This window comes from Tupaia chinensis, unplaced genomic scaffold (genome assembly GCF_000334495.1).
Source record: "Tupaia chinensis unplaced genomic scaffold, TupChi_1.0 Scaffold141490_1, whole genome shotgun sequence".
NCBI lineage: Eukaryota > Metazoa > Chordata > Mammalia > Scandentia > Tupaiidae > Tupaia > Tupaia belangeri.
Window position 1 is genome coordinate 2,935,946 of NW_006201352.1, and position 16,445 is coordinate 2,952,390.

Sequence of the window (16,445 nt, forward strand, 5' to 3'; positions counted from 1 at the left end):
CTGGGCCTAGAACAGTGCTGGCACACACTAAAGGTGTTTCCTGGGTAGGCATGTGTTCATGCTCACGTACTCCATGCGTGTAGCCTGTGAAGAGGTCGGGCCCAGCTCAAAGAACAACGCCCTGGGGTCGGGGCCTGCAGGGAGGGAGGAAGGCCTGGGAGATGAAGGTTGGCTTCAGCCAGGCCTGCCGTGAGCCCTGGGGGCTTCCTGTCGGCCTCTGAACCTGGCGGGAACAGGTGGATGCAGGTGAAGCCTTCAGGAGAGGAGGCTTGAAGGTAGGTAGGCTGCCCTTGCCTGGGTGGCCACCACGCCTCTGCCCCCAGAGCCACCTCTGGGCAGCACTGTCTCCTCCATCCTCTTTGCCTATGGCTGCAAGGCCCTTCTCTGGAGACACACGACACTTGCGCCACCTGCCCCCTGTGAGCGAGCAAAGCGCTTGCCCCAGAGAAACATACATCTGGGTTTGAAACCTGGATGTGAGCTCGGCCTTAACCTCCTGGAGTCTCGGTCTCCCGGTCTGTAAAATGAGTCTCCTCGATGTTAAAGGACATTGCCTGGCCTCAAGGGAGGGGCAAGTGGAGAACTGGGAGTGCGGTTACACGCGACATTGAGTCGTGGACATAAGAGACAACGCGTAAGTCACCGCGAGGCTGAGCCTACTGCTATTCCAGGTGACAACAGAGGACACAGTACAGGGGGGCAGAGATGGGGAGGCCAGGGCTGAGCTCCACCCCTGATTGCTCCTTGGTAGCTGCCCTGTTCCCACCAGTAACATGGGGACGTGGGCTGGTGGTGTCGAAGGTGCTCCTGGGAGCCCGTGAGTTTTTTGGCAGTTCAGATGGGGGGCTGTAGGGCCACCTGAGGTTGAGAGGGTCGTCATTCAGTAAGCAGAGCGGAGAGCTTCCCAGCGCCCCACTTCTCGGATTTGTGACCACATGGCAGCCCTGTGACCTGTGCCCCGGTTTCACACCTGCGCAATGAGATAAAAGAGGGCCTGCCCTGGAGGCCCCGTGAGCCTGTCAGTCGGTCCCCAGCTCTCTGCGGGGCCACTGAAATGGCAGCTTCTCCATGTAGCTCTCCCTGTAGCCCCAGCTTTTGGTCAGCCTCCAGCTCAGAGCAGGACACCGAGGAAGGAAGAAGCCACTGAGAGACTGAGCCAGCAGGTGGCGTGGTGGTTAAGGAACTGGACTCCCACAGGGTCGATCGCAGTTCAAGTCCTGGACCTGGTGGCTTGAAATTCACGTGGGGTGCATGTGTGTGTGTGCCCAAAACCCCGAAAGGAAAGTGGAGGAGAAGGGATTGTGATGTGGCCATTTTTGCTTTCTGTCTCTCTATCTCTCTGTGTGTCTCTGGCAAGTGTACACACCCTATAGCAACAATCTCTCAAAAAGATAAAAAAAAGTCATGGACCAAGCGAGGGCTGGCAGCAGGCCTCGGCCTTGTCTCAGTGTGGGTCTGTCCTCAGCAGCAGAAAAACGGAAGTGAGAAAACTGTGACATGCCACGACCTCAAGGCCAGCCACGGCAAGTGCTTCAGGACCTTGGCTCCTGACTTGCAGGGGCCATGGGACAGAGACAGAACGTGGCCTTGAGGGCTCTTGGCATCTCACCTTACTCCTCTAGAACAGGGCAGTAGCACCTGCCTCAGAGAAGGTCAGGAGACTCTGATGCGATAAAGCTTGTAACGGGGCAGGCTAGGCCCCAGCACCCAGTAGGGCACACACAGTAGGACTGATGAGACCCAGTGGTACCTGCATGTGCCCAAAGCCTCGCCCTTACCTGTTCACTGTCAGGTCCTACGAGGTCTCCCAGGAGCATGCCTGTGGTCTCCAGGTCCGGCACCAAAACAGCAGGGCCTCGTCTACCCCCGACACAGCCGCAGGTGCAGGGCCCCTCTGAGGGCTGGCCTGGGAAGCAAGTGGCCTCAGGGTTTAAAGACCCTCTAGGAGCTTTTCTCCATGGCTGCCATTAGCAACCGTGTCACCTGCAGCTAGGATAACATGGCCCTTCTTCCTAATCCGAAGTCTCAAGCATGCAAGTTCTCCCAAAGGCAGCCTAATGCTCACCGCTCTGTCAGGCGAGGAACCCGAGGCTCCCAGACGTGGAATGATCACCAGCCGTGGAGCAGAAGAACCCGTTCTCCGAGCCTCCTCCCCGGACACAGAGCTCATGCACCCCTCAAAGCCCAGGAGCCTTACAAACCCTGGGTGTCTGTATCTGTCCACAGGATGATAGTAATGCCCCTGCCCAACCCTGCACAAGCAGGACAAGGCGACTGGGTGACCTGCATCTCTGCTCTCTGGAAACAACTAGCTGGGCGTGCTGGCTACGCCCGTCAGCAGACCGCCGCATATGAAGACGCAGTGCAGGGCGAGTGCGGCCACACCTGGCCCGGGCGCCATGAATGAGCACATGTTCCCAGTCGGACGCAAAGCTCTGAGCCCCCTGAGCCTGTTAGGAGAGATGGCGGTTCACACTGGGGACAAGTGAGGGACAGAGCTGCCCCAGCTTCCACATCTGCCTGCTAGGACTCTGCCATCTTCAGACCTGAACTGTCGCCTGGGTGTGGAGGGTAGGGCAGCTCCAGGCATCCCAACGGCTTCCTCCCTGCTGGCACGCATGCCCCCTGGTGGCACCCTTCCCTGCCGAGGTGAGCAGATGCCTAGGTGAGCCTAAGTCAAAGACCCCTGGGGGCAATGCACACTCTGAGCCCGCCTTTTCCAGCTGTGACACTGAGCAAGTGACACGGCCTCTCTGAGTCTCTACTTCCTGTCTGTGGGGAGGGGGAGACCCACCCCTCCAGGACATCATGAGGACCAAATGAGCTAACCATGGGTGTGTCATCAGGACACCCATGCCCCACGCCGCGGCACCCACACACCTGCCAAGGCCCTTTGTCCAGGGCTGTTGTCACACTGGCCATGGCTTCCACAGGTGGGCAGGGGCAGTGCGTCATCCCGAACACAGCTCAGGGCGTCCTTGGGAAAGACACAGAATTCAAGACAGCCATGAGAGCCCCATGAAGTGGCTGGCCCCAGCCCGCTTCCACCAGCCCTTCTGTAGCAGGCCAAGACAGCCATGAGAGCCCCATGAAGTGGCTGCTCCGAGCCCGCTTCCACAAGTCCTTCTGTACAGGGCTTGGCTGGGGCCCAGAGAGCCCTGGGCACGCTGCCTGGCCCTACGGCCTGTCCTGTGCTCTTGGCTCCGAGGGCCGGCTAGCTCACGGTGGCACCTGGGCTCCTTTCTGTAGATAACGAGGAGCAGCATCCTGCCCTAAGAGGAGTCTGTCTGTCCAGCCAAGATGCGCCTGGGCTCCCTAAAGGGCACACATGCTCCCAGCCCCGCTCCTGCCTATGCGGAAGCTCCCTCTGCATCCCTCCAAGGAGGGGTCCAGCCTGGGGGTCAGATGGCCCTGTCCCCAGCTGTCAACAAGGCCCAAACACAACAGCCAGGTACCCCGGGCAGCGCCCTCACCAGCCTCTCTCAGAAAGGCGAGCCGAGTGCAGGGAGGAGCTCGACCGAGGTCCCTGCAGGTCGGATCACTATTCAGAGACAACTCTTCCCTGCAGCTACTGGGGTGGGGGCGCAGGGCTCTCACCCACCATCCACAGTGGCTCAGGACAGGGGTCCCCCGGAGTCCCACTGGCCCGGCTCCTCCTACCACCATGCCTGAGCCAAAGCTCCCAGCCACCCCAACTGCCTCCCACACTGGACTGTGAACTCCTCTGGGAGGTGAACCGGCCTGCATTCTGCCTGCGTCCTCACCTCCGCCTGGCACACAGTAGGTGCTTAATGAATGTTTGCTAGCTGGGCGAGAAGCTAGAGCCTGTGGAAGAGCAGCTGTTTTAGACTCACTAGCGCATGTAGCCAGCAAACCCCCATCCGGCTCCTCATGAAGCAGTGAGGAGGAGACAGTGAACGGGTGAATGCCCTCCCCCTCCCACCTGCCCCTCAGGTCCTCGCCTGTCCTCAGCAGACTCCTGGCTCCTCATGTTCTTCTCACAGCTGCCGGGAAGACCACCCTGATATGCACCATCGGAACTACAAGGCCCTCCATGCTACAGGGCCACTTCAAAGGCTGAGATAAGGCACCAGAGGCCACTGCAGGCTGTCAAGGCCACCCCAGGGTCAGGTGGGTTCTCATCCCTGGCCCTCTGTGCCCTGGCCCCCATTCACAGTGGCTTCCTGGCCTACTCCAGCTTGGCTGTGCTCTGCCCTGCCTCTGGGCCTCTGCATACGCTGTTCGTCCTGGCTGGCCCGTCCTCCTGGGGAAGGTATGCAGCTCCTGCTGTCTGCTCAGCAAAGCCCCTTCTGCTCTGGGCCCTCCTGTCGCGCTCCACTCAGCCTCTGAGTGACTGGGCTAGAATGGAAACCGGATCAAGCTGCTCTCCTGTTTCAACCACGGATGCCTCTCACTGCACTGAAAGCGAACCCCAGCCCAGCCCGGCCCAGTCTGTGTTCCTGGCAGGCCTCGCTCCCTCCTGCCTCAGCCTGTGCCCACTCAGTTCCTGCAGCCTGCCTCTCTGTCTGCCCCTTTGCCCGGTGACTCCTTCCCTTCTGGGCTCAGCTTCGGGGCAGCACCCTAGAGAGGCTTTCTTTGGTCCTCCTGGAACTGCCCCCAAATGAAGCGCCCTCAGACTTCCTCATGTCATCTCCTCGTTCTCCAGGTTTGTCAATCCTAGTCATCTGTGTGATGTGCGTGTCACATCGACTTCTCCAGAAAGACCAGAGAGCTCATCCCTGACCTCACCATAAAATCATTCAGAAGATTTTTAGCAAGTAGCAGAGCAGGAGCCTTGACCAAAACCAGCAAAAACCACTGGGCATGGGCCCAGCGTTCTGTCCTGCATTCCACGGCCTGCCCTGCCCCGCGGCCCCTTTACCCGCTCTTGCCTTCACACATTTGCTTGCCACTTGGTCAGAAGTAAACACTCTCGCCACAGTTTAAAATCATCATTGAAAAGAGACGGAGAAGGGGAAATTTGGGTATTTTTAGAGGTTTTTGCCATAGGGCAGGTGCACTCGCTGGAGAGGGAGACAGTGAGAGGGGAAATGAGAAATCCGCTCCCCTCCGGGAGACTGGCCACACTGCAGTCCCTTCTCTTCTCCTCCTAGGATCTTGGGCATGCATGCACACACACCCGGCATCACTTTCAAGCCACTGGGTCCGGGACCTGAACCGCAGTCGGGCATATGGAAATCCAGCAACATAACTGCTGGCCCTAAGAAGGGGAAACTAAGGAGAGAGAAGAAGAGAAAGGAAAAGGAAGAAAAAGAGAAAATAGGAGGGAGAAGGAAGAGCTAAAAATGGAAATAAATGGGAGCAACAGAGAGAGAGAAGTCAAAGGAAAGAAGAAAGAATAGGTAGGACAAGGAGAGCCGCCGAGCAGGGTCGATGTTCACTTTGTATCTCAGAGAGTAGAATTTGGATTTTGTTGCAGTACCAGGATCGCTTCTGTGCTATTCAACATAAGTTCACCACATCCCTACTAAGTGGCAGGCCCTGTGAGTTCGAGGAACACAACGACAGGGACACTAATGTGCTAGAATATGTCTCCGGGGCTGCTGTCTATGCATAGACGTCCCGTAAATCCAGTTTACATAATGTGTACCTTTTGACCTGGTGCATTTCCATGTAACGTCACAGAGGTTATTTCTCCACAAGCGCTTCTGCAACTAGTACGGCTGCCAACCGCCTCTGCTGTAGGGCACACCTTAGGTTAGCAGACCGGCTCCCTCTCCACGGAGTTTCCAGTTTTCACCTACTAAGCACAGCACCGAGACGGCTATCAGGTGCTGCTCTGTGCTCCTCTCGTCACCTCCTCCAGATAGTCACGGAAGCCAATGGCGGAGACGCGGCACAGACACATCAGGGCATTGGACATTACTGGGTGACAGCTCTCCCCAAAGGACATGCCCATTCACACTCCCAGTGGCAAACTCTCCACTGCAGTAGCCCCTTTATCATTTCTTTTCCTTTGTTCTACTTTCTCTCTTTATCTTTCTTTCTTCTCCTTCTTTCTTTCCCTCTCTTTCTTTCTCTTTAAGGTTTTTGCCATAGGGTGCATGCACTCGCCAAAGACAGTGAGAAGGAAAATGGGAAATTACCCCCCAGGGGCGATGGTCATGCCATAATCCCTGCTCCTCCATTCTCCTCTCAGGATCTTGGGCACGCACGCACATGCACCTGGTGTGAGTTTAAGCCACCGGGTCTGGGACTTGAACTGTGGTCGGCCATGTGGAGCCCAGTGCCTCAACCACCACACCACCTGCTGGTCCTACCCTTTTACTATTTCACAAACAGAAGAGAATAGAAAATCGACTTTTATTTGCATTTATTTTGTAACTAATGGAGCTGGCCTTATTTGTAAGACTACTGGCTGTTCGTATTTTCGCTGATATTATTTGTACATTCGTGGGTTTTGCCTTTTTTTTTTTTTTACATTATTGACGCTGTTTTTAGAGCCCCTGCTTGCTGCCAGAGTGTGCAGCCCATGTGTGATACACAGCTCAGCCCCAGTGAGGGAGGTGCTGCGGAATTCCCAGCACAATGAGGAGATGCATGTAACGGCCACCAGGGGTCTCTACACACGCTGCAGGGCAGAGGCTGGCAAGAGCGTTCAGTGAGTCCCTGTCACCAGAGGGCAACCTCAGCTCTGAGATGACAGCAGACACTGACTTTTTAAGGGTCCACTTTTCCTGTCTGTAAGGGCAAGCCTGCCCTCCAGGCCAGGCCCCGGCCGAGTGCCGTCCTCAGTGGGAGCGGTCTAGCGCCTGCGCGGCACCTGCACAGCATCCATGTCTGCTCCTCTCTGGCCAAGCGCTCACACCCTACCTGGAATATGGCCGATGCCCAGTGCACACTCAGAAACACATCTGGACACAGCTGCGGAGAAACCACATTCGCCTTGCTGCCCACAGTCCTTCCAAATGTCCTTTCACCTGCGACCCAAGCGGAAGCCACCTCCCCAAACTGTTTTCCAGGTCAGCGTCTGTCCTTTGGGCATCTGGGCTCCTTGCAACTTGCTCTAAAAGCTGTCAACCACGTGACCTTGGCAAGCCGTGTGACTCCTCTAGACTACGGTTTGGGAGTAGGGACGCTAATTAATGCCTGCACTGGCTGCATCACAGCACCCGTGAGCTCAAGCTTAGGAAAGCGCTTTGCAACTATGGAGCAAATACGTACATTCTCCGATGACTGCCCTCACTAACTCACACACGGCTCCCAACGCACACTACACATAACCAAGGGGCCATTTGGGGTGATGGCGAAGCCCGTGTCTCCTTTTGGATCCTGCTTTTTTGACTTCCTTGGGCAAGTGGCTTTACCTCCTTGCCTCGGTTTCTTCATCCGCATCAGTGGGGGCCACTGCTTCTGCTCCCCCGTAAGCTTGCTACAGGGCAAGTGACGCGGTACTGCTGCAGGCAGGCAGTGACCCTGGGAGATGTCGGTCTGGGTGACTCTGTCGCTCACACCCCTAGGGCCAGCCACGCGTCCCCGTTCCCCAATTTCTATACTTCCCGGCTTCGTCACTTAGGAGTCCCTCCTGCTGGACACTTCCATTTCCCACACGGTGGAGAAATACCTTCCACTGCTCATTGAGCCACTAGCTCAGCGAGCATCTCATAGCCCCTGGGCCGGGCAGGGACTTAGAATCAGACCCAGCTGGTGACAGGGAGACTGGCGGCAGTGGGGGCAGAGGGCTAGGCCAGGCTCAGTGAGAATCAGGGCCACCAAAGGAGGGCCATGGTTCTCTGTGGGCACTGAGGAGGGAGTGAGTTGAAGTGAGGTCAGGGAAGTCTTCCTCGAGGAAACAATGTCCTTGCTGAGTTGAGAGAAAGTAGCAGGGCTTATTGAGCCCCTAAGTGGGGAGCTGTAGAAGCTTCTAGATCCAGGGGAGGTTTGCAGGCCAGAACAGTCTGGAGTAGTCAGGGACCTGCAGGAGCTCAGCATGACCAGGGGGAGTTGGAAGCGTGGATGATGGTCCACTGAGCCCAGAGAAGGTGCCTGGGCCAGAGTACCAGGAGCCTTGAGCCGCATGGTGATCCTGAGGCAGTGGGAGCCCCGAGGGGTTTATCAGAGGGCAGTCCTTTGGCGGTCGCCACAGTTATCTAGAGAAAGGTGCTGGGATCTGCGCCTGGCTCACAGTCCGTCTGGGTCACTGGCAGCCACGTGAAAGGCACGGACAGCTGCAGAACATCACAAAACACGTGATGCTCTCTGGAGTCTGCAGGCGACCTCATCGATTCTGAGGCCTGGAAGCCACAGCCCCGGCCACTGAAGCCATGCAGCTCCGACCAAGTACCGAAGTCTCTGGAGAGCCGTGTCTGGCTTTGCAGTTTGTTTAGTCACAGGTCCCAGCATTTTAACGGGTGCCACCTCAGACTGCTCTCGGTCTAAGAGCGGTGGCTGGCTCGCACGGCACATTGCCCAGGGCTCTCAGGAGGACTTCTCCCTCTCCAGGGGGCCCTTTCTGGCCCTAGGATGCTCCACGTCTGGGCTCTCAGCTGACCCTGAGTGGGACAGAGCCTGGCCCTGGGCCAGCTCCCCATCCAGCACCAAGTCTTCCACAGTGACCCACAGGCTAGGGGTCTCCCACCCCGGCCCCACTTCCGTCCCTCCCCACTTTTCCCCAGTCCATGTTGCCATCCTGTACAGGCAGGGGTCTTGTCTTACTCACTCCCCAGGCCTGGGGCAGAGCTCAGGCCGGATCTAAGCACAGGCACCAAGTGGATACCCACTGAGTTCAATTACTGGCCTGCTGAGCAGAACTTACCAGGGAAGCAGAACATGGCTTTTATAAGCATAGTCACAGGGTCAGCCCACTGAGGGGCAAGCTTTGGCCCCACCACGCTATGGTCTGAATTTTCGTGCCCCTTCCACCTCTAAATTCATATGTTGAAACTCAAATCTCCAATGGGATGGTATTAGGAGGTGGGGCCTTAGGGAGGTGACTAGGTCCAGCAGGTGGATTAGTGTCCTTAAAAGAAGGAACGCAAGAGCACTAGGCTCTTCTCCATTCTCTTCACCATGTGAGGGCACAGTGAAGGTGCTATCTGTGAACCAGGAAGCAGATTCTCACCACACACCACATCTTCAGGTGCCTCGATCTTGGACTTCCCAGCCTCCAGAACTGTAAGAAGTAAATGTTTAAGCCACCCAGTGTACGGCAGTTGTTACAGCAGCCAAATGGAGCAAGGCACACTGTTTAATAGCTGCAGGGCCCTGAGTAGTCACAGACCTCCTGATGTCTTCACCCCCTCGTTTGTAAAATGGAGATAGGGTCCACGCAGAGTGAGAGCACAGTGCCTGGCACAGAGATGCCCTCAGTAAACGTTAGGGGATGTGTACAGCCATCCATGCAAAGCTCCAGAAGCAACACAATTCCCTGCCTTCAAGGACCTGGAACCCACAGAACTTCCCCCATCACAGCTCATCCAGAGAGGTGCTAATTATGGGTTTCCTGTGCCCCCTAAGATTCACACACGGTGTCCTCAAAAAATTCATGGAAAATGTATATGATGAAAAAATCATGTATGCACTTCAAAATGCTTCTGCACCAAAACAACTTACACTTTAATTCCATTTTTCAAGAATTTTGTGGAGTCCCCTTGTAGGGTGGAGTTCTAACCCCAGTACCTCAGAGAACATGACCTTATTGGGTAACAGGGTCTTTACAGATGTAATCAATTATGACGGGTCCCACTGGAGCAGGCTGGGCCCTAATCTGACATGACCAGTGTCCTTATAAAAGCGGAACATTTGGACACCATCAGAGAAGAAAAATGACATGAAGAGACATGGGGCAAAGATGGCCATCTGTAGATGCCAGGGAGAGGGACCTGGGAGAGATCGCTCCTCACAGCCTCAGAAGAAGCTGGGCCTTCTGACCCCTTGATGTAGAACCTCCCAGCTTCCAGAATTATGGACAATATATTTCTGTTGTTTAAGGCACCCCGTTTGCAGCCCTTGGTTCTAGCAACCTGGCATACTAACACAGGCGTTAAGTCCTGCTTTGTCTAAAAGGAAATCAAGGCTAAAATGTAGGATGTGGGGCCAGCAGGTGACATGGTGGTTAAGGTGCTGGAATCCACATGGATGACCATGGTTTGAGGCCTAGAACTGGTGGCTTGAGGCTCAAGTTGGGCTTGTGTGCATGGGTGCCCAAAATCTCAGGAAGAGAATGCAGGAGAAGAGATTTCCGAGTGGCCATCCCTCACGGGGGTGATTTCTCACTTTCCCCCTCATGATTTCTCTCTTTCTCTAGCTAGCATGTGTACCCTATGGCAAAAGTCTTGGGGAAAAAGGGGAGGAAATGAGCTCTAAAGCCTTCAGGGCAAGGTCAGAAGGTATAGGGCCCAGCTTCTGTCTAAGCTCAACCCATGTAGGGGCACTTGGGCTCTACGCATCCCACCTGGGAGACACCACTATGGTGGCTTTAGTAAGAGGCTGGCCAGCCTAGGGCAGAATCCCCTCAAGGGGCAATACCTGCCAGTGAGGTGAGAGCAGGGTGATGTAAGAGATGCACCACCACGACAAAATGGCAAGCCCCTAGCTAATACAACTCTCCCACCTGGGTATTCATAAGCCACTGTTTAGAGTCCTAGAAGCCAGAGTGGGTGCTGGCCCAGTGACGTTTCATGCTGAACATGTCCTGCGTCATTTCTTCAGTCTTTTGCCCACTTCGGAGGGCTCCTGCGTGCGTGCTCCCGTGGGCTCCTCACTAGATACCACTAGATACACAGCAAGGGCCACTGTCCCGTCCTGCAGCAGAAATCCACAGGTGCTAAAGCACGTGCCAAGTTTAGCGCCATGAAGGAGCCTGCAGCTGGATGGTCTGCATCCTCATCTCACAGGGCTGACAAGGGCCTGAGCTGCCTGCGGGCTCCGGAAAGGGCAGTCAGAGCTAGCTTCCTTTCCTCCTCCTTGCACTTAATGAAGATTTACCAAGCATCAGTCCCAGGCCGAGGACCGTCCCAGGACTGGAAATGCGTGGAAAGCAGAGGCCGGTGCCAGACGGTAGGACGTTGCCTTTGGTGGAGGGAGCAGACAGCTACAGAAATGTGTAGCGAGCCCGGTGGGACAGAAGCCAGGTGACAGGGGTGATACAGGGTGGGGGCGTCGCAATTGCACAACCACAGGGAGGCAACAGGGGCCAGACGGACATAACCTCACATGCTGCTGCCCTGACCGCCTTCCTGGCACTTGGGTCTTCTGATGCTGTTAGAGTAACCCGAGGTCCCTCCCCTTCCCCAGGCCTCGCCGCTCAATGGCTCACTCAGCCAACGCCCCTGGGAAGACAGAGAGCACGGGACCCGGCCCTGTTTCCGGAGGCTCCGCCAGCACTGAAGAGCCACGGGAAGGGCAGCCAGGTCGACCCGGCAGAGGACAGCAGAGGCTCCTGGGTCAGGGAACACTACATGGGGGAGGAGGAGGGACCACAGCCATCTCCTGCCACTGAGCTTCCCGAGCGTGGGGCACTGTGTCCCCAAGTTACAGTCCCGGTGACTGCGACCTCCCCTGGAGTTGGGTCTTTGCCGATGCTAGAGGTGACCATGAGGTTAAGCTATCAATCCTGTCAGAGTGATGTCCTCATAAGGAGAGAAGAGCTGTGGGATAGATACAGAGGAAAGGCCACAGCGGGGTGGGGACAAAGACTGGAGGGCTGTGTCTACACCTGCAGACTGCCAGGAGCCGCCGGCCCTGGGAGAGGCAAGGGACACGTGGTACCGAGAGCCTCGGGATGGCACCGCTGCTGCCACCGTGATTTTGGACTTCCGGCCTCCAGGACGGGGAGAGAAGGAAAGCCTGCTGGTTTATGCTGCCGGCTTGTGGTGCTCTGTCCTGGCAGCTGCAGGGTGCTGACACGCTGTGCCTCGCCTGTTTCCCCAGGGCCCGGCGTAGCCCTGTGGTGCCCGGCATTCTGCAGCAGCATAGCTCAGCCAGGCAGGATGCACTTGGCATCTGCTCGCCTCCCACAGGCAATGCCCTGCTGCCCCTGAGTGTCCCCCCCTCGGTTTCACTTCCTCCCCCAGGTGGTCTGGGGTGCCCTGGCAGCCTGACTCAGGGGTTGCTGCTGGTGCCACCCTCACCCACTCTCAGGGCTGCTCTCAGACAGAAGAGCAGCCAATACTGCTGCGGGAAGATCCCAGCTGGGGGCCAGTGGATGCCAAGGAGGAGGCAGGGACCAAAATCGCTCCAGGCCCCACTCGGCAGCTATGACTGAGGCCGGGGCACTATGCCTCTCCCTCCAGCTCCTTGTCTATGCTGCAGGCCTGAGAACCCCTGCCGGGCAGAGGCTAGAGGCATCATGGAATACAGCTGGGCCACTCCTGAGATGGGAGTCAGCCCCCTCTCCCTCTTCCCACCTCCCGACCCAGATCTTCAGCCAGCTAGAGGCCTGCACCCTCCTGATCCGCCCCTGCTGGCCCACGCTGGCAGCTAGCTAGAGGTTCTCAGCCCCTCAGCCAAGAGCACTGCACGTAGGGTGATCCCCTGAAGGCCACTGCAGTTCTCCCCGTCCCCTGGACCGGTGCACAGGCTGTGTGACATGGGAGCTGTGACTACTGGCCCTGTCTACACCAGGCCTGTGTAGGAGCCTGTGCCTCCATGGGCCTTTCCAGAAGAAAAGCAAAGACAAATAGCATTGGGACTAGCAGGTGGGTAATGGTTACAGTGCTGGACTCCCACTTAGTCGAACGCGGTTCAAGTCCTGGATCCAGGGACTTAAAACTCACGCCAGGCACGTGCGTGTCCATGCCCAAAATCCCAAGAGGAGATTGGAGGAGAAGGGATTGCGGTGTGGCCATCCCCCTGGGGAGTAACTTCTCACTTTCTGTTTTCGGTCTCTGTCTGGCGAGTGCACACGTCCTATAGCAAAAATCTCTCCAAAATAAATAAATAAAAATATATAAATAAATAAATAAATAAGGCAAATCGCATTCATATTCAGTCAACTCCAATCAGAGTATGCCCTCGGGAAACAAACGAAAAGCCGAGACAGAGAAAGCCACAACGTAAATGGTGTGGCGAGTCCACCCGGCACCCGATCAGAGGGCTCGGGCCTGGAGGAGAGTTGGGGGAGATGGGGATGGCGGTGATGCCGAGAGGGCATGGTGAGGCCGGACAGACCGCTCGCCCTCCCCGTGAGGTCCCTCCATGTACTGTCCCACCCCGGCCCGCGTCACCGAGGAAGGACTTACTATGACTGTGACGGCCCCGTCTCAGTCCCATTTCACACTGGGAACACTGAGGCACAAAAGCCTGGAGAGCTGCCCCGAGGTCCTGAGGCTGGTAAGGCCGTGCTGGGCGGGGACCCTCACCCTCCTCCATGGGGCCCCACCTGCCTCTCCCGGCGCCAGCCCTCAGTCCCTGTGTCCGGCTCTGCTAAGGCCCCACCTTAGCACACAGCTTCCCAAATAGCAGCCCTGTCCCCTCTGTGACCCAGCTCACGTGACAGGCAGTTCCCCTGGGGCAGGGGAACTTGGGAAAGAGAGAGCACAAAGTAACCAGGGTCAAGGGCCTCGTGAGCTGATGGCACAGAATCCACTAACCCAGTCACCGATGCCGTGCCGAGCGCCCCAAGAAAAGCCGTCCCTTTGCACCTGCTCCTGAGTAGCTGCTGCCTGTGGCCAGGTCACCTCACTGCCCAGCCTCAGCTGCTCCACTGTGTGGTGAAAGACCAGCACCGGGCTCACGAAGCTGCTCCAAATACGAAGGGAGCAAACGCCGAACGGACAAAACACGAGCAGCTGCCCTCGGAATATCTAGCGACTCGTTCTCTCGGTCAGTTCCCCATTTTGGAGAAATAGTGACTAGCTAGGTAGGGACGAAGGGAGGGATGAGAGAATAAGTCAGCAGCCCAATTTAAAGTCCTGTATTCAGGAAATTTACTGAATAGATTCTAACTGACCATTTTAATCTATGCACAATTTATTCGCCAAAATTACAATAAGGAGTCAATATTAAAGGTACACATTTTCCTTTCATCCAGTGAACATAACAGGAGGAGGAATAACAGGAGATGTGTAAGGGTGACAGTAAGAGGATGACATAGTGAGAAGGTTAGATGAAGCCAGTAGTAGAGTGACCTAGGCAAGGTACACTTCACTATCCCGAGACGACGTCGAGCATTTAAGTCTCCAGTTAATGTGAAATAGATGGTGCAGGTACAAAGGTAAATTTGATTTTTTTTTAAATTATCAGTGTCTCCTTTTTCTTTTTGCAAGCTTATTTATTTCTTTCTTCCATAAGAAAGAGATAAAGAGATAGGCTTCCCCAACAGGACCCCATGCCATGATCCACCCTCAGGCCCAACCAGCACAGCCCATGGGCACACACATGCACACCGATGTAACGAAGGAGGCCCCAGGACGCACACACAGGACCCTTCCTATATGGGCCTAGCCACATAGGAAAACTTTTTCCAGTGAGCAGTCCCCTTGAGGCTGAAGTTTCTCACCGATTTTCCTTAAATACAATCTGGACACCCCTCCCCACCAGGGGAGGGACAGAGTTCTAGATCTCTTCAAGGGAGCTCAATTCACTCTTCCTTCCCAGGAAGGCAAACTGATGCAGTGGAAATAGTGCACTTGGGACTCATCAAACTTGGATCAGATTCTAGTTCTGTCTCTTAGCACCTGTGTGACAACGGGTCAGATGTTACCTCCCCACGCCTTCCTTGTCCGTGCAATGAGGAGAATAATAGGAGCTGCCTCACAATTTTCAAGCACATTTAGTGCAATGTCTTTTAAAACACCTGCTAGGGTGACGAGCCCATGGTAGGAATATGTTAAATAGACATTTTCACTCTTCCATTAGTCAAATGATAAATAAATGCCCAGTCAGCCCTGCAGAGCTCAGGAAACTTGCCCGAAGTCACACAGAGAGTACACACAAGAATGAGAGAGCTCCGACCCCGTGTACTTTCTACCGACAGTCCTGGGGCCCTCCTGTGTGCTGCAGAGGAGCCAAGGGTACGAGGCCAGCCCAACCCGGACCCTGCCCTCAAGGAGCTCACAATCTACTGAGGAAGAGAAGACACAGAACGGCCACCAGGGGCCATGGTCACCTTGGATCCTGTAAGGGGCAACTACTGGCGGCTGGGAGGGCTGGGTCGGGAGGACCTGACCAGCACATGCATATGTACTATCACACAGCACGGGCCTCATCCGACACCAGCCCGGCTCCCCTGGGGCTCATTAAATGCTCCATAAATGGATGGGCAGGAGGAAACAGATGCCGAGGGATTTACGGCGGTTGACTGGGTGCCTGGGCAGAGGTTGGATGAGTGGCTGGATGGACAATCTGATGGCAGGGTGAGTGAGAAGACAATGGAACATGGGTGGGCACATGAGTGGACGGATGCGATGATCTGACTGTTCATTTCCTGCCCCCTCCTCCAGATGCATATGTCAAAACCAAGTCACCAGTGTGTTAGTATTAAGAGGTGGGGCCTTTGGGAGGTGATGAGGTCATGAGGGAGAAGCCTCAAGGATGGGATCAGTGCCCTTAGAAGAGACCCTCCAAAGAAAAACAAATAAATAAATAAATGAGACCCCAGAGAGCTCCTACGCCTCTCCCACCATGTGAGGGCACAGCGAGAGCACACCTGGCTGTGAATCAAGGCCTGGGCCCTTACCAGATGCCAAACCTGCAGGGGCCTTGCTCTTGGGCTTCCCACCCTCCAGGACGTGAGAAATACGATTGCTGTTGTCTATAAGCCCCCAGTCTATGGCATTCTGCAACAGCACCCCAGATGGGGAAAAACGGCTAAGCCAGGTGGATTGGTTAGTGTATAGACAGGAGGGAAGGTGTGTGGAGAGGTGGGTGTGTGCATGGAGAGCCAAGTGGGTGAGAAAGGGAGAGACCAAGTGGATGGGGGTAGGTGGACAAGCAGAGGGTAGAGGGAGGGAACATGAGGGAGCGTGGGTGGACAGTGGTTGGATAAATGGATGGGGAGACAGATGGGGTCGGGGTCAGAGCGGATGGGTGAGTGGACGGACAGATGCAGTGCTGTGGAAGTTGTGAGGATGGTGGGCCTGGCTGGGTAGACCGGTGGAATAAGCAATGGATGGACAGGGCTGGCTGGGTCGGATGGATGAATAAAGAGGAGGCAGGAGTCAGTGGCCAGTCAGTGGGCTTTTGGTGGGCCCATACTCGTAGTTGTAGAGGAAAGAGAAAAGCGGAAAATCACTCCTGCCCTGGGTTCTGGCCACTTACCAGGCTGCAGTGACCAGCGGGGGTGGAGCTGCGTCCTCTTTCCCCCGGGGCCCGAGCTCCCAGCTCCTCTCGCAGGCTCCGATTTTGCTCGGTGAGGTCCTCCACCTGGCTGTGCAGGCCGATCTCCGACAGCGTCAGCTCGTAGATGCAGCAGCGCAGCTCCTCCAGCTGCCCTCGGAGCTGGCGCTCGGTGGCGCGCTGCTCCTGCAGCCTGCGAGCCGCCT

General features: G+C 56.0%; 1 protein-coding gene across 1 annotated transcript in view; it reads right to left on the minus strand.

Moving 5' to 3' along the window:
• Nucleotides 1–16,445, minus strand: part of CUNH4orf50 (chromosome unknown C4orf50 homolog) — a 72,185-nt gene that overhangs the window by 32,172 nt on the left and 23,568 nt on the right. Inside the window, exons 6-10 of the mRNA XM_027766206.1 lie at nucleotides 16,222–16,443; nucleotides 2,881–2,977; nucleotides 1,779–1,906; nucleotides 494–554; nucleotides 135–223 (exon numbers count right to left, since the gene is read on the minus strand). Coding sequence (XP_027622007.1) covers nucleotides 135–223; nucleotides 494–554; nucleotides 1,779–1,906; nucleotides 2,881–2,977; nucleotides 16,222–16,443 — 597 coding nt within the window. The remainder of the gene's footprint in view (nucleotides 1–134; nucleotides 224–493; nucleotides 555–1,778; nucleotides 1,907–2,880; nucleotides 2,978–16,221; nucleotides 16,444–16,445) is intronic.